Below are 25,641 nucleotides of genomic sequence, written 5' to 3'. Positions count from 1 at the left end.
GGCAGGGGCAGCTGCTGACCTCACAATAGCAGGGTCTGCTGTCCCTGGCCAGCCTGCAGGCCCCCGCCAGCTGCCGCCCCTGGCTGCCAGGCATGTCCCTCCTCAGCAGCTATGAGGGCCTGCGGCAGGAGATCCAGCGGCTGGCACAGGAGAACGAAGAGCTGCGGCGGCTGGTGCAGCTCATCCAGGAGAACCAGGAGCTGAAGCTGGTGCTCAGGAACCGCGGCAGCAGCCTGGGCTTCTGCAGCTCCGGGTTCCTGGCTGAGGTGGCTGCCAGTCCCCGGCTGCCCAGGAGGAGAACGATCAAATTCAAGAATGCTGAGAGAGGTGAGCCGTACCGGGGCCCCAAGACTCTGTGGAGTTGGGCAAACCCGTTGGGTGCTGCGGCGCATCTGGAGCAAAGCCAGGGCCCTGGGGCTTTCAGGACGTGCAGCAGGGAGAAGGTGCCAGGTCTGGGAAAGTGACCTCTGAGCAGAGCCTGAGCGGGCGAGGGAGCTGCCAGGCTGGGGCACGGCTTTCCAGGCCCAGGGAACAGCCTGTGCCAGGCCCTGAGGTGGGTGCAAGTTGTCTGTGCCTGAAGCTGTCAGAGCCACTGAAACGGCAGACTCTGTCATCCCAGCCCTGCGCTCTCTGGCGGTGGGGACAGCCACATCCCTAGGGGAAAGTGATGGAAGTCTGGCCGGGGTGGAGGTGTGAGAAGTAGCAGCTCTGTGTTCTGAAGGTGGAAGTAACAGGACTTCTGGCAGATTGGGTGTGGGGATGAGAATGGGGCTGGGGCAGCTTGCTGGGTGCGGGAGCCGCTGCTGGAGTGGGCCACTGGTAGGCGGCCTGGGGCCTGGTTTTGGGAAGTGTCTGGCCATGCAGTCAGAGGCGCAACTAGAGAGTAGGGGCCGGGCCATCCTGCAGGCCTGGAGCTGCCTCTGGTCGCTGTGGAGGGGCTGTGTGGCATTGCCAAGGGGAAGCTGGGACCCAGCAATATGGAGGGACAGAGATAAAGGCCCAGTGGGGCAGGAGGCAGGTAGGGCAGCTAGGCAGCTGGGGCAGCCAGGGGAGGCCTGAGCCTGGGTGGGTGGGAGTTGGCTTTTGTTGGTCTGCCCCCGAGCCGTGCAGTGGAGTGGGGTCAGGAGAGCCCAGGAGGCAGGTGGAGGTGGGAGGTGGATACCTGGAGGTGCACAGCAGTGGGGTGCCGCTAGGGAGCGTGGGGACAGGCCCTTAGAGGTTGCGTCTGTGAGTGGATAGCACAGGACCCTGGAGTGAACAGAGGGGCGAGGGGGTGGCTGGGGATGGTGCTGGGCAGTGAGAGAGTTTAGGGTCTACAGCACAGGCCCGGCGGGCAGCCTGAGTGCATACAGGGCAGCAGATGGTGGGGGTGTGGGTGGGTGGGGTGCGGGAATCTCTCCTGATAGATCCTGGGCTGACAGGCAGGACCAAGAGGCTGTGCTGGGGACATGTGGAAACCAGAAGGCAGGGCAGTCCCGCAGGAGTGTGGGCTGGCCGGGCTGAGGCTGTGTGGCCAGTGGGAAGGTCCTGTGCTGAAGTGGGGTTGCTGACCAGAGCTGCTTCCCACAGACTGCTCAGAGCAGGCAGGTGGAGCTCCTGCATGTGGGCGTGGCATGATCATCTGGGGCCTCAGCTGGGCCTCAGGATGGGGAAGGCACTAGGAGGTCCATGGGCATGGGGTCTGCGGGTGGCATCACAGCGGGCATGTGCCACTTAGAGGGCAGTCATCTGAACATGAGCAGCAGCCCATCCATGGGGAGGGGCTCCTGAGTGCCTGATCCTGGGCTCCATCCCTGTCTATGGGGAGCTGGAGTCCGCTGCCCTTGGCACAAATGTTATAGGAAAGGGGTCCCAATCCAGACCCCAAGAGAGGGTTCTTGGATTTCTTGAAAGAAAGAATTCAGGGCGAGTGCCTAAAGTGAAAGCACGTTTATTAAGAAAGCAGGGGAATAAAGAATGGCCACCCCATAGACAGAGCACCCCGAGGGCTGCTGGTTGCCTTTTGTTTTTTTTTTTTTTGAGACGGATTCTCGCTCTGTCGCTAGGCTGGAGTGCAGTGGTGTGATCTCGGCTCACTGCAAGCTCCACCTCCTGGGTTCAAGTGATTCTCCTGCCTCAGCCTCCCAAGTAGCTGAGACTACAAGTGTGCACCACTACACCCAGCTAATTTTTGTATTTTTAGTAGAGACAGGTTTCACCATGTTGGCCAGGATGGTCTTGATCTCTCGACCTCATGATCCACCCGCCTCAGCCTCCCAAAGTGCTGGGATTACAGGCGTGAGCCACCGTGCTGGGCCGGTTGCCCATTTTTATGGTTATTTCTGATGATATGCTAAACGAGGGGTGGATTATTAATGCCTCCCCTTTCTAGATTATATAGGGTAACTTCCTGCTGTTGCTGTGGCCCTTGTAAACTGTCGTGGCGCTGGGGGGAGTGTAGGACGATGGTTTTGGTAGGTTTGGTCAGCTTCTTTACTGCAACTCAGATACAGGTTTTGTGTGTGTGTGTGTGTGTGTTTTTGAGACGGAGTCTCGCTCTGTCCCCTGGGCTGGAGTGCAGTGACACGATCTCCGCTCACTGCAGCCTCCGCCTCCCAGGTTCCAGCGATTCTCCTGTCTCAGCCTCCCGGTAGCTGAGATTACAGGCGCATGCCACATGCCCGACTAATTTTTGTATTTTTAGTAGAGACGGGGTTTCAACCATGTTGGCCAGGCTGGGAGATACAGGTTTTTATGACCTGTATCTTGTGCTGACCTCCTATCTCATCCTGTGACTTAGAATGCATTAATCGTCTGGGAATGCAGCCCAGTAGGTTTGGGCTCTTTTTATCCAGCTCCTATTCAAGATGCAGTTGCTCTGGTTCACATGCCTCTGACACAAGGAGGGCTGGAGGGGAGGGAGACCCGGTGAAGAAGGCCAGAGATACCGCGCAGGAGAGGCCCACGGGGCCGGGAGCTGGGGCTGGTAGAGAAGGCCACAGGGCCTCCTTCCCTCTCCTCTCCGTCCTTCAATGCCCCCTCCACGGAGAAGGACGTCCGCCAGTGGGAAGCCCTGTTGTGGCCTGGGCTGCCAGCTCCCCTTGCCCAGGACACCTGGAGGTGGGATCCCGGGGCGCCCACGCTAGGCGAGCCTAGGCTCAGCGCTGGAGACCCGAGGGCCGCAGAGCCAAGGTGCCCTTGATCCTGCGCGGGCGGCCCGGGGAGGCGCAGGGCGAGGACGGAGGCGCGGGGGGCGGGCCTGGCCTGATGTAACAGCGAGTGCCGGGACCAGTGGTGCGCGGGGCGGGCCCTGTAGGCTCCTCCCCGAGGCGAGGCTGGTGCGGGCAGGGCCGCTGGGAGCGCAGTCAGAGCCGACCGCGAGCGACGGAGCCGGAGCTGGAGCCGGAGCCGAGCGCCAGGTGGGGCCTGCGCCGGGCGGCCTCCCCTCCGCGGCCCCTTCCCCGCTGCCTCCCGGGTTGCTCCTCACGCGTCCCCGCCTCGGGCCGCCCCGTCGGTGCTCAGGCTCCGTCCTGTCCCGGGGCCCGCCAGGCTTGGGCTGAAGGTCGAGCAAAGCGGGAAGTGGGGTCCCCCGGCCAGCTTGCCCCAAACCCCCTCCCCGCACTCCCGTGCCTCTTTCGTGCTGAGAGACCCCGCCCGAGGGCTCCAGGGTCCAGCGGCGCCCCCACCTTCCGTGCCTGCTCCACTGCCTGGGTTTCAGCCCAATCCAGGGCCCGGAGAAGCGCGATGCGGGGCATGGGGGCACCAGGCCGCTGACCGCTGGCCAGGCTCTCGCTCGGGCCCAGGCTGCCCTCGGAGCTGGGCCTGCGGCTCTGGCTCTGCCCAGAGTCATGCCCGTGGGTCTATCCCTCAGGAACCCCCCGCATGCGCAGGGCTGGGGAGCTTCTAGTCCCGCTCGCTGGTGAGCCGGAGCTGACCCCGCCTCTGTCCAGTTTTTCCAGGGCTACCAGCTGAAGAGCTCCCGTGGGACCCCAGCCCCACCACCATGGGCAGCCCCGAGGGCCGCTTCCACTTTGCCATCGACCGTGGGGGTACCTTCACAGACGTCTTTGCCCAGTGCCCAGGGGGGCATGTGCGGGTCCTAAAACTGCTCTCAGAGGACCCTGCCAACTATGCAGATGCGCCAACCGAAGGGATCCGCCGCATCCTGGAGCAGGTGGGCCAGGGCGGAGCGGGTAGACAGGGACCCCACGGCCAGAAGCCCCACACTGACCACGTGGTCCCCAGGAGGCCGGCATGCTCCTGCCCCGGGACCAGCCTCTGGACTCCAGTCATATCGCCAGCATCCGCATGGGCACCACAGTGGCCACCAACGCACTGCTGGAGCGGAAGGGGGAGCGGGTGGCGCTGCTGGTAACACGTGGCTTCCGAGACCTGCTGCACATTGGCACCCAAGCCCGTGGGAGCCTCTTTGACCTGGTGAGCTCCATGTTGGCTGGGGACCAGGCTGTGTGGCGTACACCCCCCAGGGATGCCTTGACCCTGTGGGGAGAGCAGTTGTTGGATTAGTGATGGCTCATGGGCACCAGCCGACAAAGAAAGAGGAAGCTCCCGGAATTCCCAGTGGGACCCCAAGTTCCCCTAGCCCTCGGAGTGGGCACAGGATGCCCTGTTCCTGCCTGCCGCCATGCCTGCCCTGGACGCTGGTGTGGGGCCACCCAAGCTAGCCCTATTCAGGCAGAGGAGGGGTGGAACCCCTGCACCTACTGCTGCATTTCCGGAAGAAGCTGCCTTCGTGGGGGTGGAACAGTTGGCTGCACTCAGCTGCCTAGGGGGTGGAGAGCTGCCTCCTTGGTGAGCCTTGCTGGGGCTGCCAGGTATGACTGTCTTGGGCCTGCCAACCGGCCTGTTGGGACACAGCCACTCACCTGTACCACCCACTTACACAGGACCCCAGCATGGACCCTCAGGCCTGGGCCTCTTCTCAGTCTCTGCCCGCCCCCAGGCCGTGCCCATGCCTGAGGTGCTGTATGAAGAGGTGCTGGAGGTGGACGAACGTGTGGTGCTGCACCGTGGAGAGGCGGGCACCGGGACGCCTGTGAAAGGTGTGTGTGCCACCGCTGCCGTGGGATCTGGGGCGGGAGGGTCCTGCTGGCCTTCAACGGGGCCTCCTGGACTTTTCTGGAAGGCCGCACGGGGGACCTGCTGGAAGTGCAGCAGCCTGTGGACCTGGGGGCCCTGCGTGGGAAGCTGGAGGGGCTGCTACTTCGAGGCATCCGCAGCCTAGCCGTGCTGCTTATGCACTCCTACACGTGAGTGAGGTGGGGCTGTGGGCCGCGGGAGCAGGTGCCGGGCCTGGTGGGAGACGAAGTGCCACTGGGTTTTTGTCATAGGTGGGCCCAGCATGAGCAGCAGGTGGGTGCGCTGGCCCGGGAGCTGGGCTTCACGCACGTGTCACTGTCCTCGGAGGCCATGCCCATGGTGCGCATCGTCCCTCGGGGGCACACGGCCTGTGCCGATGCCTACCTCACACCCGCCATCCAACGCTACGTGCAGGGCTTCTGCCGTGGCTTCCAGGGCCAACTCAAGGTGAGGCTGTGAGGCCCCTCCACCGCCCACTCCTGGGCCTGGGCCTGGGCCTTGGCCCGTCCAGCCCCTCATGGCGCACCTGCTGCCCGCTCGCAGCCCCTCGTGACCCACCTGCTGCCCGCTCGCGGCCCCTCAGGGCGCACCTGCTGCCCGCTCGCAGCCCCTCGCGACCCACCTGCTGCCCGCTCGCGGCCCCTCATGGCGCACCTGCTGCCCGCTCGCGGCCCCTCGTGACCCACCTGCTGCCCGCTCGCGGCCCCTCGTGACCCACCTGCTGCCCGCTCGCGGCCCCTCGTGACCCACCTGCTGCCCGCTCGCGGCCCCTCGTGACCCACCTGCTGCCCGCTCGCGGCCCCTCGTGACCCACCTGCTGCCCGCTCGCGGCCCCTCGTGACCCACCTGCTGCCCGCTCGCGGCCCCTCGTGACCCACCTGCTGCCCGCTCGCGGCCCCTCGTGACCCACCTGCTGCCCGCTCGCGGCCCCTCGTGACCCACCTGCTGCCCGCTCGCGGCCCCTCGTGACCCACCTGCTGCCCGCTCGCGGCCCCTCGTGACCCACCTGCTGCCCGCTCGCGGCCCCTCGTGGCGCACCTGCTGCCCGCTCGCGGCCCCTCGTGGCGCACCTGCTGCCCGCTCGCGGCCCCTCGTGGCGCACCTGCTGCCCGCTCGCGGCCCCTCGTGGCCCACCTGCTGCCCGCTCGCGGCCCCTCGTGACCCACCTGCTGCCCGCTCGCGGCCCCTCGTGACCCACCTGCTGCCCGCTCGCGGCCCCTCATGGCACACCTGCTGCCCGCTCGCGGCCCCTCGTGACCCACCTGCTGCCCGCTCGCGGCCCCTCGTGACCCACCTGCTGCCCGCTCACAGGATGTGCAGGTGTTGTTCATGCGCTCCGATGGCGGCCTGGCGCCCATGGACACCTTCAGTGGCTCCCGTGCTGTGCTCTCGGGCCCGGCCGGCGGCGTGGTGGGCTACTCAGCCACCACTTACCAGCAGGAGGGTGGCCAGCCTGTCATCGGCTTTGACATGGGAGGTATGAGGGCCGAGGGCTGGGGTATCGGGGAGGCCCAGCTGCTGGGCCTCTGGGTCTTCAAGCGACCCACCAGCGCTCCACCCTGCCAGGCACGTCCACAGATGTGAGCCGCTACGCTGGGGAATTCGAGCACGTCTTCGAGGCCAGCACAGCTGGCATCACCCTCCAGGCCCCACAGCTGGACATCAACACCGTGGCAGCGGGAGGGGGTTCCCGCCTCTTCTTCAGGTCAGCTGTCCTGCTTCCCAGGCGGGACCCCAGCCCTGTCTCCCTCCTCGTGTCCAACCCCAGCCCTTCCTTCCCCTAGGTCTGGCCTCTTTGTAGTTGGGCCCGAGTCAGCAGGAGCTCACCCAGGACCCGCCTGCTACCGCAAAGGTAAGAGTCAGGATCTGCCCGGCCTGGCCCTGCCCTCCACTTGCTGCCCCAGGCCCAGCCCCTCCTGTCAGCCCTATCCCTGCTGCCTACTCCTGCTCCCCTGTCTCCAGCCTCCAAGCCCCACACCCTGTCTACCTCCCAGGGGGCCCTGTGACAGTGACGGATGCTAATCTGGTCCTGGGTCGCCTGCTGCCTGCCTCCTTCCCCTGCATTTTTGGGCCGGGAGAGGACCAACCACTTTCCCCTGAGGCCTCCCGCAAAGCCCTGGAGGCTGTGGCCACTGAGGTCAACAGCTTCCTGACCAACGGGCCCTGCCCGGCCTCCCCGCTGAGCCTGGAAGAGGTAGCCATGGGGTTTGTGCGCGTGGCCAATGAGGCCATGTGCCGGCCCATCCGCGCACTCACGCAGGTATGTCCTCCTCTGCTCGCCCGCCTGTCCTGCCCCCAGCCCTGCTCCCTGCCCCACGCCTCCTGCTCAGGCCGGGGACTGGATAGGGTAGGGTAGGAGAGCCCACTGACCCCTTCTGTCTCCCTAGGCAAGAGGCCATGACCCCTCAGCCCATGTGCTGGCCTGCTTTGGGGGAGCTGGTGGGCAGCATGCATGTGCCATCGCCCGGGCCCTGGGCATGGACACCGTGCACATCCACAGGTGGGCCTGGGTGTGGGTGCACGGAGGTGTGTGTGATCTGCGCTGGGCTTGGGAGGTGACCCCCCTATTGCCATGCTGCCCATCCCTGCAGGCACAGTGGGCTGCTGTCGGCCCTGGGGCTGGCCCTGGCTGACGTGGTGCACGAGGCACAGGAGCCCTGCTCCCTGCTCTATGTGCCTGAGACCTTCATGCAGCTGGACCAGAGGCTGAGCCGCCTGGAGGAGCAGTGTGTGGATGCCCTGAGGGCCCAGGGCTTCCCCAGGTGGGCTCCCAGGGTGCCCTGGACAGAGGGCTCACATTGTCCTCACCACCCCCTTGGTGGGTGTTCTGCCTGATGACTTTCCAGGTGGTCTCCGGGTGCGTGAGAAGCAGAACGGGTGTCCTTGCCGGGGCACTGGGTGGGGTGGGGTCAGGGCAGGGGGTTTGGTGTGAGTGCCCCCAACCACCTGCTGCAGGTCCCAGATCAGCACTGAGAGCTTCCTGCACCTGCGCTACCGGGGCACGGACTGTGCTCTGATGGTGTCTGCCCACCAGCACCCAGCCACAGCCCGCTCGCCCCGTGCAGGGGACTTTGGGGCAGCCTTCGTGGAGCGGTACGTGACTTCCTGACTCCGGATCCCTGGCAAGGGGCCTTCCTGTCTGGCTGCCTCACTCTGACCACTCCTTGGGTCCCCGTGGGGAGTGCAGGTACATGAGGGAGTTTGGCTTTGTCATCCCTGAGCGGCCGGTGGTCGTGGACGATGTGCGAGTGCGGGGCACTGGCCGCAGTGGTCTTCGCCTCGAGGATGCCCCCAAAGCCCAGACTGGGCCTCCCCGGGTGGACAAGGTTGGTGGTCTTGCCCGTGCCAGCCTGACAGCACCCAGGGGGCACCGGGATGGGGACCAAGCCCTGTGAGAGGCATCGGGGAGGGTGCTGGGCCCGGGCACTGTACTCACCCACACCCTCTGCAGATGACCCAGTGCTACTTTGAGGGGGGCTACCAGGAGACCCCTGTGTACCTGCTGGCAGAGCTGGGCTATGGGCACAAGCTCCATGGGCCCTGCCTCATCATCGACAGTAACAGGTGGGCTGAGGTCCGGCCAGGGTGGAGGATGTGGACGGATCAACTGCGGGGCCCCTGGTGCAGGGTTCTCTGGCCCAAGGCTGCAGGGGCCTGCAGGACTCTGTATCCCACCATCGTTGGGGTGTCCCCTGGCCTAGGGCTATGGCATCTCTGGTTGGAGGGGTGTCGCCTGGCCCCATGCAGGCCCTCTGTGCCCTCTGCTCCCCAGCACCATCCTGGTGGAGCCAGGTTGCCAGGCAGAGGTGACCAAGACAGGGGACATCCGCATCTCTGTGGGGGCCGAAGTCCCCGGCACAGTGGGCACCCAGCTGGACCCTATCCAGCTGTCCATCTTCTCACACCGCTTCATGAGCATTGCTGGTGAGTGGCTGCTGCCAGGCTCCCCGCTGCCTGGCTCCCTGTGGGATAAGGCGCCGGCTGTGTCATGGGTGGCTGGCAGGCTTGTGCCCAAAGGGAGAGGCAGAAGCAGGATCCCTTGGTGACCGGGCGGGCAGTGTGGCCACAGCACTGGCATGGTGCACTTGGCCATGAGAACAAGCCTTGGGCAGGGAGGACACCTTCCCCCTCTTACCTGCAGCCATGTGATCCGGGGAGTGCCCTCCTAGCTAAAGAAGGGATACTGAGGACAGCACAGGGAACCCATCTGTGCAGGGTCAGGCCAGAGGCTTGCTGGGAGCCCAGGGGTCAAGAGCCTAGGAACCAGGTTTTCGCTGTGCCAGGCAGGGTGGGAGGGTCGAGGGGTGGCACCGGGTTCTTGCTGGGGGCTCCAGGCAGGCTGGGGAAGAAGGTGGTGTCCTTCACATAGGCTAAGACATGTGGCCAAGTGGGCACACTGTCACCTTGGTGTTCCCCAGGAAAAAGCTGCTGGGTTTTTCCTGGGTCCTGGGTTTGAGCCCTGGTGGCCTGTTCCTCCCTTTCCCGGAGCCATGCTGTGGGTGGGTGGGGCCAGCGGGCCTGGTCACTTTGTGCTCCCAGAGCAGATGGGCCGCATCCTGCAGCGCACAGCCATCTCCACCAACATCAAGGAGCGTCTCGACTTCTCCTGTGCCCTCTTTGGGCCCGATGGGGGGCTGGTGTCCAATGCCCCCCACATCCCTGTGCACCTGGGTGCCATGCAGGAGACGGTGCAGTTCCAGGTGGCCCCTCCCCCACACTCCCACCTCTCCCTCGCCTCACCCTTCCATCCCCCTCCCTCGCCCTCCACCCCGCCCCCCCACCCCGCTCTGGCCCCTGCTCCCCTGTGCCCACTCTGCACCCATCTCCTGGTTTCAGATTCAGCACCTGGGGGCCGATCTCCACCCTGGCGACGTGCTACTGAGCAACCATCCCAGTGCCGGGGGCAGCCACCTGCCAGACCTGACTGTTATCACACCGGTGAGGGGTGCTGCCCTCTGCTTCTGCTGGGGCAGGGGTGGCCGATGCAGCTGACTGTGGCTCTCCACCCGCTAGGTGTTTTGGCCGGGTCAGACGCGGCCTGTGTTCTATGTGGCCAGCCGAGGGCACCACGCAGACATCGGGGGCATCACACCAGGCTCCATGCCCCCCCACTCCACCACGCTGCAACAGGAGGGTGCCGTCTTTCTGTCCTTCAAACTCGTCCAGGGGGGTGTCTTCCAGGAGGAGGGTGAGTGGGAGTAGGGTGGGGCAGGCCTTCTATAGGCTGGGACACGTGGCCACTGCTGGCAAGCAGGCCTGGCTGGACTATGGGATGCAGCCCATAGGCCCAGGCCTGCCTTGAGGCTGGGAGGAGATAGGTGGTTACCCCAAAGAGCAGCTGCAGATCGGATCCCAGGAGCTGAGATGAATTCAGTCTGGGCCCAGGAAGGCCTCCTGAGGGGTGGTTTTGCGGGTGGAGAATTAGCCAAGACGTGGAGGGTCAGGGTGCTGGAGAGAGAAGCCTGTTTCAAGGCGGGTGGCTGCTTGTGGTGTGTGCAGTCATACTGGGTGGGGTCCGCAGAGAAACAGGGCAGGAGCAGGGCCCAAAGGCCCCTGTAGAGTTTTCTGGGCCTAGGTCTGAGTCTCTGGGTGGTGGGTGGCCGTGAAGGGCTTTCAGCTGGGCCTGCGCTGAGCTCCCGCTGTGCCCATGTGCAGAGAGGATGCGGGGTCTGAGAGTGGCCTGGAGGCTGGGTGGCAAGGGGGAGGGCAGCTGCAGTTGCCCTGGATGGTGCTGAGTCTTGGGCCGAGTGGAGAGCAAGGGCGGGGGGGTGGGGGATTGTTTTGGAGGTGGAGGTGGGTATTTGGAGGGATTTGGGAGAGGGGGCCAGGGGTCAAGTTTGGGCAGCTGGAGGTGGAGGCCCTGGCACTGAGCAGCTGCAGGGAAGGTGGGATGGAGGCTGCAGGGGTGCCTGTGGTGGGGGTAGGGGGTAGGAGAGGCAGGGAAAAACAGCCCTGGTCTGAGGCCGCAGGTGTGGGAGGCTAGGGGAAGTGGCGTGGCCAGGGTGGAGGGTGGGGGCGGAGAGTGGGTGTAACGGAACCACAGGCTGTTCTGGGTGTTGAGGACACAAATAGAGTGGCCCATTTCTGGCTGCTCCTTTAGTCAATGTGAGCTGGGGCAGGGGTTGTGGACCACAGAGGGACATGCACAGGCACACTGCAGAAGGCCTTGTGGCTGCCTCAGACAGGACCCTGAGCCAGGCTCAAGGAGAGGGCTTTCCTGGGGTGCTGAGCAGCCCCAGGCCAGGCCTCACTGCTTTCTAGGGGCCAGAGACCTTGTCTGGATCTGGGAAACCGGAGTTGGGGGTGCAGACAGGGTTGGCCAGGGGCTCAGTGATGACACTGTCCATCCAGCGGTGACGGAGGCCCTGCGGGCGCCAGGCAAAGTCCCCAACTGTAGTGGAACCAGAAACCTGCACGACAACCTCTCGGACCTCCGTGCCCAGGTGGCAGCCAACCAGAAGGGCATCCAGCTGGTGGGGGAGCTCATTGGGCAGTACGGCCTGGGCGTGGTGCAGGCCTACATGGGCCATATTCAGGTGGGCCTGGGCACAGGAGTGTGGGTGGCAGGGCCATCCTGCAGGTGACCTGGCCACCACTGATCCTGCTTCCTGCCAGGCAAACGCTGAGCTGGCCGTGCGCGACATGTTGCGTGCCTTTGGAACGTCCCGGCAGGCCCGGGGCCTGTCCCTAGAGGTGTCCTCGGAAGACCACATGGACGACGGTTCCCCCATCCGTCTCCGTGTGCAGATCAACCTGAGTCAGGTGGGCCGTGGGGAGAGCGCCTCTGGGCGGCAGGGGCATGGCGCGGCCGCTGACAGCCTCTCTCTTCCCTTGGGCGCGCAGGGCAGCGCTGTGTTTGACTTCAGCGGCACTGGGCCGGAGGTGTTTGGTAATCTCAATGCACCGCGGGCCATAACCCTGTCCGCCCTCATCTACTGCCTGCGCTGTCTGGTGGGCCGCGACATCCCACTCAACCAGGTTCGCAGGGGTGTGTGCGCGAGGGGGGCGCAGCCACGGACCGACCCCAGAGGTGGTAGGGCGGGGGGTGGGGTGCTGTTTCTCCTGAGCCCACCCCAAGAGCCCCTGAGAGCCGCCCGCCCCGCACAGGGCTGCCTGGCGCCAGTGCGCGTGGTAATTCCCCGAGGCTCCATCCTGGACCCGTCGCCCGAGGCCGCGGTGGTGGGCGGCAACGTGCTCACGTCGCAGCGCGTGGTGGATGTCATCCTGGGGGCCTTTGGGGCCTGCGCCGCCTCCCAGGTGCGGGGGTGGGGTGGGCGCGGCTCGGGTGGGCAGGCTGGAGTAGGAGCGGGCGGGCGAGGTGGGGACGCCCTGCCCCAGCCCAGCGCAGCGACCAGGTGCCCTCACCAGGGCTGCATGAACAACGTGACCCTGGGCAACGCCCACATGGGCTACTACGAGACGGTGGCGGGCGGCGCGGGCGCAGGTCCCACCTGGCACGGGCGCAGCGGCGTGCACAGCCACATGACCAACACACGGATCACCGACCCTGAGATCCTGGAGAGCCGGTGAGCGGCGTGCGCAGAGGCTGGGGGCACGGCCGGGTGGGAGCCGGGGCTCGGGCCACGCTGAGTCTTTGCCCTCGTCCTCGCCCTCGCCCTCGCCCTCGCAGGTACCCGGTCATCCTGCGCCGCTTCGAGCTGCGGCGGGGCTCTGGGGGCAGAGGCCGCTTCCGGGGCGGCGACGGCGTCACCCGCGAGCTGCTCTTTCGTGAGGAGGCGCTGCTGTCAGTGCTGACCGAGCGCCGCGCCTTTCGGCCATACGGGCTCCACGGTGCGCGGTTCCCCAGCCCTTGCGGCCCTCCCCGCCCCCGCCCCCACCCCCACCCCCACCCCCACCCCCACCCCCACCCCTGGTCTCTCTGGACTCCTCGCCTCCCTCCGCAGGGGGCGAGCCTGGCGCCCGCGGCCTAAACCTGCTGATCCGCAAAAACGGCCGGACGGTGAATCTGGGCGGCAAGACGTCGGTGACCGTGTACCCCGGGGTAAGGGCCGCGGCCTGTCCTGTCCCCCTCCCCTCCCGGCCCCATCCCACAGAGGGGGAACAGTTGTAGACATGACCAGAGGCCGAGTTTAATTTGGCCCCGGAAGGAAAGGGGGCGTGTACCCGGCCTCCGTGGTCCGTGGGGGCGGGTGATGGACGCTGCCCGGTGGGGAGGGGACTGCGCAGGTGACAGGGAGGGGCCACGCCTGCACTGAGCCCTCCCCTGCCCCCCCCCCCACCCCGCCGCCAACAGGATGTGTTCTGCCTCCACACGCCTGGCGGCGGTGGCTATGGGGACCCGGAGGACCCCGCCCCACCGCCGGGGTCGCCCCCTCAAGCACTGGCCTTTCCTGAGCACGGCAGCGTCTATGAGTATCGTCGGGCCCAGGAGGCCGTGTGAGAATCCCGCAATAAAGATGCCTTAAGTCGTCCGGTTCTGGGGACGCGGCTACCGCGCCTAGTTCGTGCTCTGAGTCGTGTCTGTGAGCGCCTGCCGCGCGCCTGTCACCTGTGCTTGCCTTAGGAGGACACTGAGACTCGGAGCTGCAGGCCCACTGCCAGGTGGTCCGTGAGCCCCGCCAGGGCGGTACTGAATGTCACCTGCTCCACCTTCTGGGGGTGGGACTCAGGTTGAGGGTCGTCCCAGTGCCGCAGGCCCAGCCACCCGGGAACTCCGCGGTACGTGATGTAGTCCAGGCGCCGAACTCTCCAGGGCTTAGCTCGGCGGCTTCTGCAGGGAGGGCCGGCCAGGTAGAGGTGGCGCCCTTTCTCCTGCTCCAGGGCCCTGTTGTGGGGGCGGTGTCATCAAGGCCAGGGCCCCTCTGCGCGCTTTGGGCGGGCAGTGCCTACCTCCAGGTCGCCACTCTCCGCCTCGGCATCTTGGGGGAGGAGGCCACGGAGTGGTGGAGCACGGAGGTGCTCAGCGCGGTCCCTGGGGGATCTGGGGGAGGGCGGCATCAGCCGGAGCCTCGGCCGACGGCGCTCCCCAGGTCCACTTCCCGCCCCGGTACCCTCCCCCTAAGCACGATACCCAGGGCCCAGGGCTGCTCTTGGCGGGTGCCCAGCCGGTGGGGGTACCCTCCCCCTAAGCGCAATACCCAGGGCCCAGGGCTGCTTTTGGTGCGTGCCCAGCCGGCAGGGATCCTGGAAGCAGCGGAAGAGCTCGTGTTCCTGCTCCAGCAGGTGGTCTGCAGAGAGAGGCGGGCACGCGGTGGGTGGGGCCGGGCCTCCTGGCTCCTCTCCTCCTGCTGGACCTTTCGAGCAGTTATCGAAGTTTAGGTCGCCCAGGAGCACGCTGAAAGCCACGACCGCTCCACTTTGTTCTCTGTCGGCCTCAAACTTCTCGGCCCCAAACTTCTCGGCTCAGTCCAGCAGCAGCGTCAGCTGTTTGCTGCGCAAGGGCCCGTCCTCTGCGTGGGGGAGTGGGGTGGGGTGGGTTTGGCTCCAGATTCGGACCCGCATCCTGGACAGTCAGCTCCCGTCTCCCCAGTTCCTGATCTGTGAGCCCCGACAGACACTTCTCAGGAATTCCGGTGCCTGGGGGCAGTGAACAAAGGGTGGGAGGTGGGGGGCGGGGTGCAGGCGAATGTAGGGATCAGCAGCCGCTACCAAGAGGCGGGACCTGTTCCGAGGACCCATCCGCAGGGCTCACCAGCCAGTGCTTGCAAATGCGTGCAGTGCGAGAATCCCACGATGCGGTGCCCGTCCAGGCTGCCCAGCCTCGCCAGCAACACCACGGACGGCCCCAGCTTCCTCCGCCTTCTCGGCCGAACCTCTGCCCCCTCTGCGGGCTGCACCGGGTAGGCCAGTACCTGTGCAGACAATAGTCCCTTGGAGGCCAGAGCGTCCTCGCCACGTGCGTGGGGGAAGCAACGGAAGGTGGCGCGCAGCAGTGGGTAGCCTGAGGCCAGCAGCAGCCCGCTGTCCAGCAGCTTGAGGTGCGGCCCCAGCTGTAGGCCGAGCGTGCCCACGCGTACAGCAACGGGCCCAGGTTGGGCGCCAGGCGATTCACCAAGCGACGAGCCGCGCGCAGATCGAATACCTCCTGCAGGCACACGAAGTCCAGACCCACGGGCAGCGAGGCCACCAGCGCCCTGCGCGGCGCCCTGGGCCACGGCTGGCTGCAGTCCGTAGCCCTGTGGAGCGCGGGCCGCGCGCTGGCCAGCAGAGCGGCGCCAATGGCCTCGGCCGGTCGCTGGCTGTGCGGTAGGTTGCTGAAGCGCGGTAGCCCGTCGGGGAGCCGCACGGATTGGCTGTGAGGAAGACGGAGCAGGGCCCGGGTTCGGCAGTCGGGCGCCAGAGCGCGGGCGGCGCCCAGCACAGCGGAGGGGGGCGGTAGCAGAAGGGGCGGCGCCAAACCTGCAGCGCCAGCCAGAGCAGCAGGCCGGGTAGCGCCAGGGGCAGGCCGACCATCAGCAGCAGCAGGAGCAGCAGCAGCGCCGCCGCCCGCCGCCCGCCGCCCTCCTCAGCCACCCAGCAGCTGGTCCAGGGCCCAGTAGGCCGGGAAGAGCAGCGCGCGGGCCAAGCCGTGGAGGGCGTGCAGCGCCGGGGGCAGGAAGGGCGAGGGCCGCAAGGCGTCGGTCGCCGGGGGCCAGTCGGCGGTATACCTAGCTCTTCGGCCACGGGGCGCCGGGGAGAGTCATTGGCTTCCAGAGGACAAGCTGACTCGTCGGTGCATCCCCTGCGGGGGAGTCACAGGGGTGAAGGCCGCGTGGCACAGCCTGTGTGCAACGCCGGTGAGATGCTGACGCAGCGAGCCTGGCGGAGGCACGGGCGGAGGCAGAGGGGCGCTCCAAAAAGAAAACCCGAAAGGGACCTGATCTCAAATCCCCACCCTGGATCCTCCTTGCCCCGCCCCATCCACCCGCGAAGGTCGCACCGGGAACCTCTGAGCCCTGCCTGACGCAAGCGGGATCGGGATGCAGCCAGCGGCACGTGGAGGACGACCGTTCTTGAGTGCGGGCGGCGCAGCGCTGGTGAGGAGCAAGCAGTGTGCGCTGCCTCCGGCTCCCCTGTATCCGCCCCGACGCAGGTCAGCATGGAATAGGCCGCGCACTCCAGCTGCCCAGACGGCAGAATCCACCCCACCCCCTACACGTCTCTCTGCGCCTCTGCGGCCCCGCGGTGTCGGGCGCCTGAGTTCAAAGACCTGACACCTGAGGAGGGATGGACTCCCGCCCAGCGCCCCGCAAAGTACCCCAAAAGGCCAGCCCGCAGTGGTGACGGCCCTGTGGCCCTACCCCATGGAGCTTCCAATCTAGGGGGAGGGACCGTTGGTTCTGCCCTGCGCGCAGCTCTGCCTGGGCACGCGACGGAAGCGTTTCCCCATTCGTGGAGCCCTCTGGCATCCCCTCAGGAGCTCCCAGGACAGGGCGGCCAGTAGCTCCCAGGCTCTGCTCGCCTCCCATCTTTCTAATTGGGCCTTGAACCAGCACACACTTCCGCGGTCAGCTGGGTGCAAGCGTCTCTTAAATAGCCTTAGGAGTTTGGGTCAGGGCTGCACTTCCTGCTGGAGGGCAGGGAGGTGGAGGGGCTTCTGGCAGGAGCTCTTCCCTGCCCTTCCCAGGGACTAAGAGGCTGGTGTCTGGCTGGATTCCCTGGAGGTCTGGGAGTGGGGAGGGCAGAGGCAGGAAGCTCAGCATCCCAGGCATCCCCGGAGGGCCCGGCACACCCGGCATACCCTCTCCGTCCCCGGACTCCTTGCTGGTTGCTGAAAGATTCCCACTGGAACTCAGACCCTGTGGGTCCACTGTTGCCTCCTGCCATCCTCTCTGGCTGGCAAGCGCTGGTGCTCCAGGATCCTCCTCAGTTGGGGTTTTATTTCCCCTCCCATCGCAGCCGGCCTCCTTGCCTTCCTGCGTGCAGGCTTGCTCCTGTCTCAGCCTGTGGCCGCGGCCCCTCTGGGCTTTCCCACACTGCACTTCTCCCCTCCCATGTCTTCCTCCCCAGGGACTTCCTATCCTGGCTGGCCCCCTCAGCTTCCTGCACTCTCCACAAGCCCTTCCCAGCACCCCATCTGCCCTCAGTGCACTGTGGGTGGCCCCTGGCCTGCCCCCAAATCCTGCTTGTGCTCCTCAGCTTCTGCAGCAGGTGGGGTCTGTCCTTGCCAGCTCTGAATCCCTCTCAGCGTCTCCAGGACGTCTGGGATGGCTTTGGTTGTCTTGGGAAGGGGCCGACACTTCGCTGGGCTGCCCTATGCCCAGGTTGGGGTGAGACTGCTTTCTCCTGCCTCTTCTCCCTTGAATGTCCTCTTGTCCTCAAGGCCTGGAAGACCCCCCGCCCCCACCCCTCACCCAGCCCCGGCCTAGTATGGGGGCAGGGATCCCACACCCACATCCTTGTCTCCTCCCACCTCTGCCAGCTGCATGCCCCTCACCACTGTGGCAGGCACAGAGCCACGGCCCTTCCCTCCGTGCTCCACCCCTTCCTGGTTCCTACCCTTTCCCATCCCAGTCCCAGGAGCTCCCACTGCTCTCAGTGCCATGGGAGGGGAGCCTGGGGGCCTTCAGACCAACCCCTTGCAGACTACTGCTGACCCTTGGCCTCTTGGGCTCTCGCAGAGGGTCCAGGATGGGCATTGACCTCCAGGGCAGGCAGGGCTGAAAGGGTACGGTGCAGGGGCCCGGTGAGCCACCCCAGAGGAGGCAGCACCACCCAGGAGTGCTGGTGCAGTCCCAGCGACCAGTGTCTGTGGGAAGCTTTAATGGTCGTGCACAGGGCTGTGGGGCTGAGCGAGCCTGGACCTCCCATCTCCAGCGTCACCAGATGAACATGGGCTTGCCGTCATCGTGCGCCAGCTGGTTGAGGCAGGAGAGCAGCAGCAGTGCGTCGGTGAGCATGCTAGGGTGCACAGTCTCCACCAGCACACGCTGCAGGAAGTCCACAGTGTAGGAGCCGCCCTCGGACGCCGCCAGCTCCGGGCGCTCTCGCAGGATGCCATAGGCATTCACCAGCTGCTCGGTCAGCGCAGGGTGCACCCGCCCATTATAGCCCAGACTCTGCAGCCTGTTCATGATGCTCACATAGCGCTGTGTGAGCGTCTGGCACAGCTCCTTGTCCAGCTTGTGGTCACTGGGGTTCAGAGAGGCCTGCGGGGACAGTGGCCATCAGGGACCCTCCCTTGCCACACCTCCACACACAGGCAGATAAGGGGAAGACCGAGGGGCAGCTGAGGCTGCAAGACAGCCAGGATCCGAGGGGTGTGCAGTGGGGAGGTTCTGTGAGAGACCTCAAGGGTCTAGGACAGAGGAACCCAGTGGGCAGAGCCTGACAGGTCCCCAAGGCCTGATCCGGGCAGGGCAGGTGGCTCTCAAAGCTCCCCAGTGGGGCCTCAGCCACAGGGTGGAAGAGGATGCCCTAACCCTGTCATCTGTTCCACCCACCACCAGGGATTGCAACTGGGCTGAGGCCTCCAGGGACTGAGGACAGGGGGCGTGGCTAGGCATCTGGAGGTGCACAGGGTCCCCGGACCCAGGAGTCTGGGGTCTTTCCCAGGCCTCCTCCTGGCTCCCAGCTCTGCTCACTTTCAGCGTCTGAAGGCCCCCCCTTCCTTACCCTGGCCTCCATCCTCAGCACCCTCTAGCCTGCACACCCCCTAGGGGACTCCCTTTCCTCCCCCATCACTGAACTGACAACCCCAGCCAAGTGTTGGCCCCAGAGCTGAGGGGCCTGTCCCCTTCATCTGCCTCCTCCTGGGCCTGGGGCCAGGGCCTGGGAACCAGCACATCTGGGTCAGTTTCCACTCACTTCCTCATGCCCTGTGTCCTCCCACCAGCCAGGCAGTGACTGGGTCCCACCCTAAGGCATGTAATCATGAAGGCAGCCCCTCCCACCCCGCCTGCCACTGCCCCCTGGATGTGTGACCTGGGCAGTTGTGGAAAGCCTAGTGCCCAGCTCAATGCTCTGTTGGCACCATCCTGAAGTTCTAAGTTTTGAATTATTTTCATTTTGCACTGGGCCCTGCCAATCTTGCAGCCTGTCTCAGGTGCAGCTGCCCCTGCCTCCAGGCTTGGCCCTGCCCACTCTCTGCACAGGCCCACAGAGCCACGGGTCTGAAGTGGAGTTGGATGGGCTATCCCCTACCCGAGCTCCTCCTGCAGTTTCCGCTGCTCCAAGACTTGGGGGAGGGCCACCCTCCATTGTCCCCCGATCTGTCTCTGCACCCCTCTTCCAGCTACATCCTACTGTGTCCCAGATGCCTGACGTGGTGGTCCCCAACCTGCAGGGAATACTCTTCCCCACTCCTTGCCCAGACAAGCTGTTCAGGCACCACCCCTCGGGGAAGGCTCCAGGCCGGTCGTGTGCGCAGGGTACCAGGCTTGGGGCTGGACTCAGGACCCGGCCCAGTTAATGTGATGCCAACCTCTGCTAAGCGCTCCCAGAGCCTGCGCTCCGCACCCCTGTTGCCTGAGACGTGCCTGGGATGCGCCTGTCTCTCCCCAGCTGGAGGTTCTTGGCCCCTGAACCTTCTAGGCAAACGAGTAATATGCACAGTTGTGGGTGCAGGAAGACACCATCGAGGTTCAGCGCAGGAGTAAGGGCCCGTGGACCGCCGTGCTCAACGGCTGCTTCTGCATCACACTGGGACTGAGCCTCAGTTTCCCTGCTGGGATGTGAAGGAAATCACAGTGCCACCTGCAGGAGTGTACTGGGGGTTACAGGCGGCGGCCCCAGTGAGCACTGCACACCAGGTCACGCAGGGGCCCCCACCATGGGGGATGGCAGTGCAGTCACATCTCACAGTGCAGCGAGTTGTGTCTTTTTGTTGTTGTTGTTTTGAGACGGAGGCTCACTCTGTTGCCCAGGCTGGAGTGCAGTGGTTCGATCTCGGGTCACTGCAACCTCCGCCTCCCGGGTTCAAGCAATTCTTCTGCCTCAGCCTCCCAAGTAGCTGGGATTACAGGCATATGCCACCACGCCCGGCTAATGTTTTTGTATTTTTAGTAGAGAAGGGGTTTCATCACATTGGCCATAGCCAGGTGTGTTGGTGCATGCCTGTAGTCCCAGTTAGCAGGGAGGCTGAGATGGGAGGGCCACTCGAGTGAACCATGATTATGCCACTGCACTCCAGCCTGGGTGACAGAGTGAGACCTCATCTTAAAAAAAATTGCAATCGAGAAAGGCCATGAAGAAGTCCTCTCGCACACAGGCCTGTAACAGGATTTATCATAAAAACGTCCTCAGGAGTGCAGGATTCCAAGACACTGCTTGCTCAGGGCCACTTGCCTAGCAATGGCCTTCACCAATGAACAAGGCCACTGCAGTGAGCTTCTGTGACCTCTGAACTTGGTTTCAAGGCAGCTTACATGGATGCCTGTGTCTTTAAAAGCTTCCCTTTCGGGGCCAGGCGCGGTGGCTCACGCCTGTAATCCCTGCACTTTGGGAGGCTGAGGCGGGCGGATCACCTGAGGTTGGGAGTTTGAGACCATCCTGGCCAACATGGAGAAACCCTGTCTCTACTAAAAATACCAAAAAATTGGCTGGGCATGGTGGCGCATGCCTGTAATCCCAGCTACTCGGGAGGCTGAGGCAGGAGAATTGCTTGAACCCAGGAGGCAGAGGTTGTGGTAATCCGAGATCACACCATTGCACTCCAGCCTGGGCGACAAGAGCAAAACACTACCTCAAAAAAAAAAAAAAAAATATATATATATATATATATATATATATTAGCTGGGCGTGGTGGTGTAAACCTGTGGTCCCAGCTACTTGAGAGGCTTGAACCCCCAGGAGTTTCATGGTTGCAGTGAGCTAGGATCATGCCACTGTACTCCAGCCTGGGCTGTGTCAAAAAAGGCTGGGGCAGCAGAATTGTTTGAACTGAGAGGCAGAGGTTGCAGTGAGCTGGGTACATACACTACTGTGTACTTTTTTTTTTTTTTTTCAGGTGGAGTCTTCGTTTGTTGCCCAGGCTGGAGTGTAATAGCTCAATCTCAGCTCACCTTGGGCAGCTGACAGACTGAGAGTCCATCTGAAAACAAACAAACAAAAACCCACACACACAAAACTAACCCAAGGATGCTTTAACCAGAGGCAAAGCTCCAACCTGGACCCACGCAGCTCACAGTAGCTCCTGCTCAGGCTACACACAGGCCTGCAATCCACAGATAAACACAGCTGGAGAGAAAAAGCGGCTGGGAATGCAGCTGGGCTGTTTTCTCAAGAGAAGCCCAAGTGGTAAAAGTGGTAAGTAGGGATGCAGCTGCCCTCCCTGCCCAGCAGCCACACAGCCCCAACCCAGCTTCCCCGTGCCTTCTACAGCCTGCCACATGCATGGCACAGACGCACACACTCCGGCGTGTTGGCAAAGCATCATCCTCCATGTGCGTCCACAGAGGAGGCCATCCTGGTGGCAAAGGGGGAGAGCTGCCCGACATGCTGAAAGCCCCCACCTTGCCTTCCTCGGAGGGGACCGTGGGCTCCCACTGCCAGACGCCCCAACACCTGCCGGCTGTTGGCACTGAGCAGTCAGCTTCCTCTATCGCAGGGACTCCTCAGGTCCTGGCATGTTTGGCCTGGCCAGAGTGCAGGGTCCCCACGGCCCCTCATGGGCCAGCCTGCCCCCTGTCCCTGCAGGACCCCTGGCCACACACCTGGATGATCTTCTCCGGGATGTTGGAGACAGTGAAGCCGTAGAGCCGCACACGCTCTGGGAAGATGCTGGACAGGATCCTGCGGTCCAGCTGGAAGGCGATCTCACCCACCAGCCTCTCCCAGGCCAGCTGCTTTGACTCTGGGGACACAGGGTCTCGTCAGCCCAGGTGAGAGGGTGAGAGGAGCCGGGCTCAGCAGCTCAGGCAGGCGGCAGGGAGAGGGCTTGGGGGCCCGACCCGTGTGGAGCCCGCAGTGTCACTGACCTCGGGGGCTCTCGGGGAACTTGCTGGTCTTGCGGTGGGCCAGCTTCCGTTCCACCTCCATCATGCTCTTCCTCGACGGTTCTGTGGTGCGTGGACCCCGAGAGTCATTGACTGAAGCCGGGGAGGATGAGGTACGAGGTGGGGAGTGGGGGTTGTGTGGAGGACAGTGGGGGGCAGGCAGGTTCCAGGTTGGGGAATTATGCATTCGGGAAGGGGGATGGGGGGCACCCTGGGCGATGTGGGTGGTGCTTGAGGGTGTGTAGCTGGTGACAACCTGGGGGACAAGGGCAGGGGCAGAGGCAAGGACGGTGACTGTGGGGGAGGTGGTGGGGGGGGTGGGGACAGATGCAGGGACCACTTGTTCCTGGGCGGCACTGGGCTGGGCCTGTGTGTCCGAAGTGTTGAAGGAGAAGGCCGTCTCGGGAGCAGGTGTGCCCATGGCTCCGATAGGGGTGGAGGTCTGGAGGGGTGCGCCTGCAAACGCCATGCTGAGAGGCTCTGGGTCCTGGGTCGACCGGGGGGGCCCAGTGGAGAGTGGGACTAGTGATGTGGAGGGGACAGAAATGAAAAGAGGGGGATTAGAGTGAGGTAGGAGGGTTCTGCCCCCCCCACTCTGCCACCCACCACCCACCACACCCGTTACCTTTGGTGGTGGCAGCAGGTACCATGCAAGCTGGGGAGTGGGGCCCAGAGGGGCCTCCGCGGAGTGGCTCAGCCAGCCGCAGCCTTGGGGCCTCTGGCAGGACCACGTTGCTCATGGGGCTGGCCAGCAGGTTCTGAGAGACCCCTAGTGGGGTGGCAGTGGAGCTGAGGAGGGGGCTGCTCAGAGAGACAGCCACCGTGCCCGTCACAGGGGCTATCAGGGGGCTGCTCTGGGACACAGCCACAGGGCCTGCCAGGGGGCTTCTGGGAGGCAGGGGGCCAGTGGAGGGCAGGCCCAGGGAACTGGCCAGTGTGCCCGTTGGGGGCCCCGCCATGGGGCTGGTCAGGAAGCCGGTGAGGGGGCTGCTCTGTGACATGGGTGCTGGGCCGGACAGCAGCCTGGTGAGGGTGCCTGTCAGGGGGCTCATGAGTGAGCCTGGCGTGGCACTGGGCTGCAAGCTGGTTAGCATCTCAGCCAGGGGGGCCAAGGCCATGATCCCCACTTCTTCCAGGACTGGTTCGTTTGCCATTGCTGGGGACGGGGGCAGGAAGACACCTGGGAACATAGAGAAAGCACTGAGACCCCAGGGTAGCCCCTTCAGACCAAGGGGAGGGTGGTCGCAGGCTCTCTCACTGTGGTAGGTCCTGGCCACAGTGCCCATCTGTCCCCGATGAGCTGACTGGTCTGACCTGGCCTCTCTGAGCCTCACTTCTTAGGCAGCCCTGGGTGATGGCCTCTCTGCCTCTGTGGGGAGTCTGTGTCTGCTCAGAGGAGCCTGGGAGTGGCTCCCCAAGGCCTCATCTCCAGCCCTGATTTTTGGGTCAGTTCTCCCAGGCTCACTTCTCTGACCACTTGCCCACTGCCCCCAGCTATGGGGACATCCCACTGCCCTTTCCTCAACCATGCCCACCCCTTGCCCAGTAGAGGGTCTCCAAGCAGCTGGACTCTCAGGTCACCAAGTTGGCCCCTCTGTTCTTCGGTGGACGGAAGAGGGCCCAGGCCTCCTGATCACTGTCTTTGTGGTGGGGAATAAGCCCCACCATGTGGGGGCTCCTCAGGGGGTCCGTGCTGCAATGGGCAGAGCCTCATGTGGCCTGGCACCCTTGCATGGTCCCTGCCCTGTGGGGCTTGCTGTGGCCTAAACAGGGATGCAGTCAGAGCCGGTCACACACCCCAGTCCCAGACACTGCTTTATGCTCTCTCCCTGCCCCTAGGAGCCTGCTTTCCTTGGTCCTGGAGGAGTGCTCCTTTTACTGGCCACTGTTTGGGGGAGAAGCCCCCTGATCCCCTGGGGGTGCAGCTGCTGGCAGGAGTGGTGGGAGTGCAGAGAAGGTTTTCGTGAGTATGCAATTTCATTGAAAACTTCCACTTTTGTTGTTATAAATGCAGTACATGCTCATTATAGAGAAAGAATGGAAATACAGAAAAAAAAGATGAAAAGCCACAGATAGTTCCATCACCCCACAGTTAGTCTCTATTGAGGAGCCGCTTGTTGCCTTGGAGACCTTCTCTACCATGTGTATATAGATCAGGAGTTGGAAGCATTTTCTGTGAAGGTCTGGAGGTAAATACTTCCACCTTTGCCAGCTATATGGTCTCTGTTGCAACCGCTCAAGCCTGACGTTGTCTTGAGAAGGCAGCCACAGGCAACCCGGAGGTGAATGAGGGAGGGTGTATGGCAATAAACCTTTATAGATGAATACTACATTTTGGATTTCATGTGTCACGTAATAGTAGTCTTCTTTTAACCATTTAAAAATGTACAATTCAACCGCTTGAGCCCAGGAGTTCCAGACCGGTCTGCTCAACGTGGAGAGACCCTGTCTCTACAAAAAACACAAAAATTAGCCAGGCATGGTGGCATGAACCTGTAGCCCCAGTCACTTGGGAGGCTGAGGTGGGAGGATCATTTGAGCCTGGGAGGTTGAGGCTGTAGTGAGACATGATTGCACCATGATCATGCCACTGCACTCCAGCCTAGGTAACAGAGTGAGACCCCCATCTCAAAATAATAATTTTAAAGAAGTAAAATTCATGTTTTTTTTTTTTTTTTTTTGAGACAGAGTCTCGCTCTGTTGCCCAGGCTGGAGTGGAGTGGCACGATCTCAGCTCACTGCAACCTCTGCCTGCCGGGTTCTAGCAATTCTCCTGCCCCAGCCTCCTGAGTAGCTGGGACTACAGGTGTGTGCCACCACGCCCAGCTAATTTTTGTATTTTTAGTAGAGACGACGTTTCACCATGTTGACCAGGATGGTCTTAATGTCTTGACCTCGTGATCTGCCTGCCTTGGCCTCCCAAAGTGCTGGGATTATAGGCGTGAGCCACCGCACCTGGCCGTAAAATTCATTCTTAACAGGCTGTGTACAAAGGTGGTGGTGGCATAGATCACATGTCCTTTTGTACTTTGCCTTTTCTCATGGGACCCACACCATGGCAGCTCCGGCATCATGATTCTTTGCGAATGACACTATTGTAGCTGCAGAGGCCTCATCTTATGGACATGCTGTTTTTTCACTGAGCTTATCTCAGTGATTGGGCATTTAAATTGATTCCCGTGTTCCCCATGACAAAAACCCTATGATGTAAGTCTTGATAATTGATTTTTTTCCTGGAAATAGACATTTTAGAGGCTTCCTCAGAAGTGTTCTGATGTTCCCCAGGAAGTCTCTGGGTGCACTACTTCTATCTCTTCAGAGCTAATCCTCTGTGATGTGTGGTGAGATGTTCTGCTACTTTATTTGCCTTTTGAATTCTAAGTTCTGGGCCGGGTGTGGTGGTTCATGCCTGTAATCCTAGCACTTTGGGAGGCTGAGATGGGCAGATCGCTTGAGCTCAGGAGTTTGAGACCAGCCTGGGCAACATGGTGAAACTCCGTCTCTACAAAAAATCCAAAAATTAGCCGGGTATGGTGGCGTGCGCTGATAGTCCCAGCTACTTGGGAGGCTGAGGTGGGAGGATCACCTGATCCCAGGAGGTCGGGGCTGTGGTGAGCCATGATCGTGCTACTGCACTCCAGTCTGAGTGACAGCATGAGATCCTGTCTCATAAAAACCCAAAAACTTC

The 25,641-nt window shown here is 63.4% G+C and overlaps 3 protein-coding genes and 1 long non-coding RNA gene across 23 annotated transcripts in view; 2 read left to right on the top strand and 2 right to left on the bottom strand.

Moving 5' to 3' along the window:
- Positions 1 to 57: 57 nt before the first annotated feature.
- Positions 58 to 13,540, top strand: OPLAH (5-oxoprolinase, ATP-hydrolysing). Of its 7 annotated transcripts, none has more exons than XM_055287603.2 (27): positions 58 to 327; positions 3,930 to 4,153; positions 4,225 to 4,416; positions 4,943 to 5,042; positions 5,126 to 5,249; positions 5,331 to 5,526; positions 6,391 to 6,556; positions 6,646 to 6,784; positions 6,864 to 6,931; positions 7,074 to 7,339; positions 7,467 to 7,579; positions 7,671 to 7,841; positions 8,035 to 8,172; positions 8,267 to 8,405; positions 8,531 to 8,643; positions 8,852 to 9,003; positions 9,619 to 9,779; positions 9,916 to 10,017; positions 10,093 to 10,267; positions 11,431 to 11,615; positions 11,695 to 11,841; positions 11,923 to 12,057; positions 12,187 to 12,336; positions 12,448 to 12,605; positions 12,710 to 12,870; positions 12,984 to 13,081; positions 13,334 to 13,540. In XM_055287603.2, the coding sequence occupies exons 1-27, from the start codon at positions 93 to 95 to the stop codon at positions 13,478 to 13,480; spliced, it is 4,155 nt and encodes a 1,384-aa protein (XP_055143578.1). In that variant the 5' UTR covers positions 58 to 92; the 3' UTR covers positions 13,481 to 13,540. The 7 variants fall into 7 exon arrangements, with proteins under 7 accessions (XP_055143578.1, XP_063499080.1, XP_063499081.1 ...); XM_063643010.1 differs by having other exon boundaries at positions 75 to 327; positions 3,939 to 4,153; XM_063643011.1 differs by lacking the exon at positions 58 to 327 and adding an exon at positions 3,236 to 3,398 and having other exon boundaries at positions 3,939 to 4,153.
- On the bottom strand, positions 13,073 to 16,836 carry LOC129486925 (uncharacterized). Of its 6 annotated transcripts, XR_010121789.1 has the most exons (7): positions 16,277 to 16,836; positions 15,959 to 16,052; positions 15,122 to 15,760; positions 14,732 to 14,891; positions 14,334 to 14,489; positions 14,178 to 14,267; positions 13,073 to 14,011 (listed from the first exon to the last, which is right to left on the bottom strand). XR_010121789.1 is itself a non-coding variant. In XM_063643027.1 (5 exons), exons 1-5 carry the CDS (start codon positions 16,485 to 16,487, stop codon positions 14,460 to 14,462), a joined length of 1,134 nt encoding a protein of 377 aa, XP_063499097.1. In that variant the 5' UTR covers positions 16,488 to 16,836; the 3' UTR covers positions 13,073 to 14,459. The 6 variants fall into 6 exon arrangements, 2 of the variants coding, with proteins under 2 accessions (XP_063499097.1, XP_063499096.1); XR_010121787.1 differs by having other exon boundaries at positions 14,111 to 14,489; XR_010121788.1 differs by having other exon boundaries at positions 14,178 to 14,489.
- LOC129486929 (uncharacterized) overlaps positions 15,971 to 25,641 on the top strand; it is a 35,818-nt gene continuing 26,147 nt past the window's right edge. For 2 of the 4 annotated variants that reach the window (XR_008659147.2, XR_010121790.1), the window contains exons 1-4: positions 16,047 to 16,111; positions 20,966 to 21,255; positions 21,655 to 21,839; positions 23,793 to 23,916. This is a non-coding gene — a long non-coding RNA (uncharacterized lncRNA). Of the gene's footprint in view, positions 16,112 to 16,467; positions 16,526 to 20,965; positions 21,256 to 21,654; positions 21,840 to 23,792; positions 23,917 to 25,641 lie in introns of those variants that run through there. The other 2 variants (XR_010121792.1, XR_010121791.1) reach the window with 2 other exon arrangements.
- SPATC1 (spermatogenesis and centriole associated 1) overlaps positions 17,759 to 25,641 on the bottom strand; it is a 32,084-nt gene continuing 24,201 nt past the window's right edge. For 4 of the 6 annotated variants that reach the window (XM_055287609.2, XM_055287611.2, XM_063643022.1 and 1 more), the window contains 5 exons: positions 22,579 to 23,133; positions 21,936 to 22,475; positions 21,672 to 21,811; positions 21,091 to 21,195; positions 17,759 to 18,167 (listed from right to left, as the gene is read on the bottom strand). In XM_055287609.2, the coding sequence (XP_055143584.1) occupies positions 17,838 to 18,167; positions 21,091 to 21,195; positions 21,672 to 21,811; positions 21,936 to 22,475; positions 22,579 to 23,133 (1,670 nt within the window). In that variant the 3' untranslated portion in view covers positions 17,759 to 17,837. The remainder of the gene's footprint in view (positions 18,168 to 21,090; positions 21,196 to 21,671; positions 21,812 to 21,935; positions 22,476 to 22,578; positions 23,134 to 25,641) is intronic. The other 2 variants (XM_055287610.2, XM_055287613.2) reach the window with 1 other exon arrangement.

This window comes from Symphalangus syndactylus, chromosome 7, assembly GCF_028878055.3.
Source record: "Symphalangus syndactylus isolate Jambi chromosome 7, NHGRI_mSymSyn1-v2.1_pri, whole genome shotgun sequence".
Classification (NCBI taxonomy): Eukaryota; Metazoa; Chordata; class Mammalia; order Primates; family Hylobatidae; genus Symphalangus; species Symphalangus syndactylus.
Note: the sequence above shows the minus strand (reverse complement) of the source record. Positions and strands in the feature narration are given on the sequence as shown.

Coding starts and splice junctions, on each gene's coding strand:
- OPLAH (XM_055287603.2), top strand. CDS start 93: ATGTCCCTCCTCAGCAGCTATGAGGGCCTGCGGCAGGAGATCCAGCGG. Junction 5,043..5,125: donor CACCGGGACGCCTGTGAAAG/GTGTGTGTGCCA, acceptor CTTTTCTGGAAG/GCCGCACGGGGGACCTGCTG. Junction 12,871..12,983: donor TCGGCCATACGGGCTCCACG/GTGCGCGGTTCC, acceptor CTCCCTCCGCAG/GGGGCGAGCCTGGCGCCCGC.
- LOC129486925 (XM_063643026.1), bottom strand. CDS start 16,487: ATGGGAGGCGAGCAGAGCCTGGGAGCTACTGGCCGCCCTGTCCTGGGA. Junction 15,761..15,958: donor GCAGGGCTCAGAGGTTCCCG/GTGCGACCTTCG, acceptor ACTCCCCCGCAG/GGGATGCACCGACGAGTCAG. Junction 14,617..14,731: donor GCATTTGCAAGCACTGGCTG/GTGAGCCCTGCG, acceptor CACTGCCCCCAG/GCACCGGAATTCCTGAGAAG.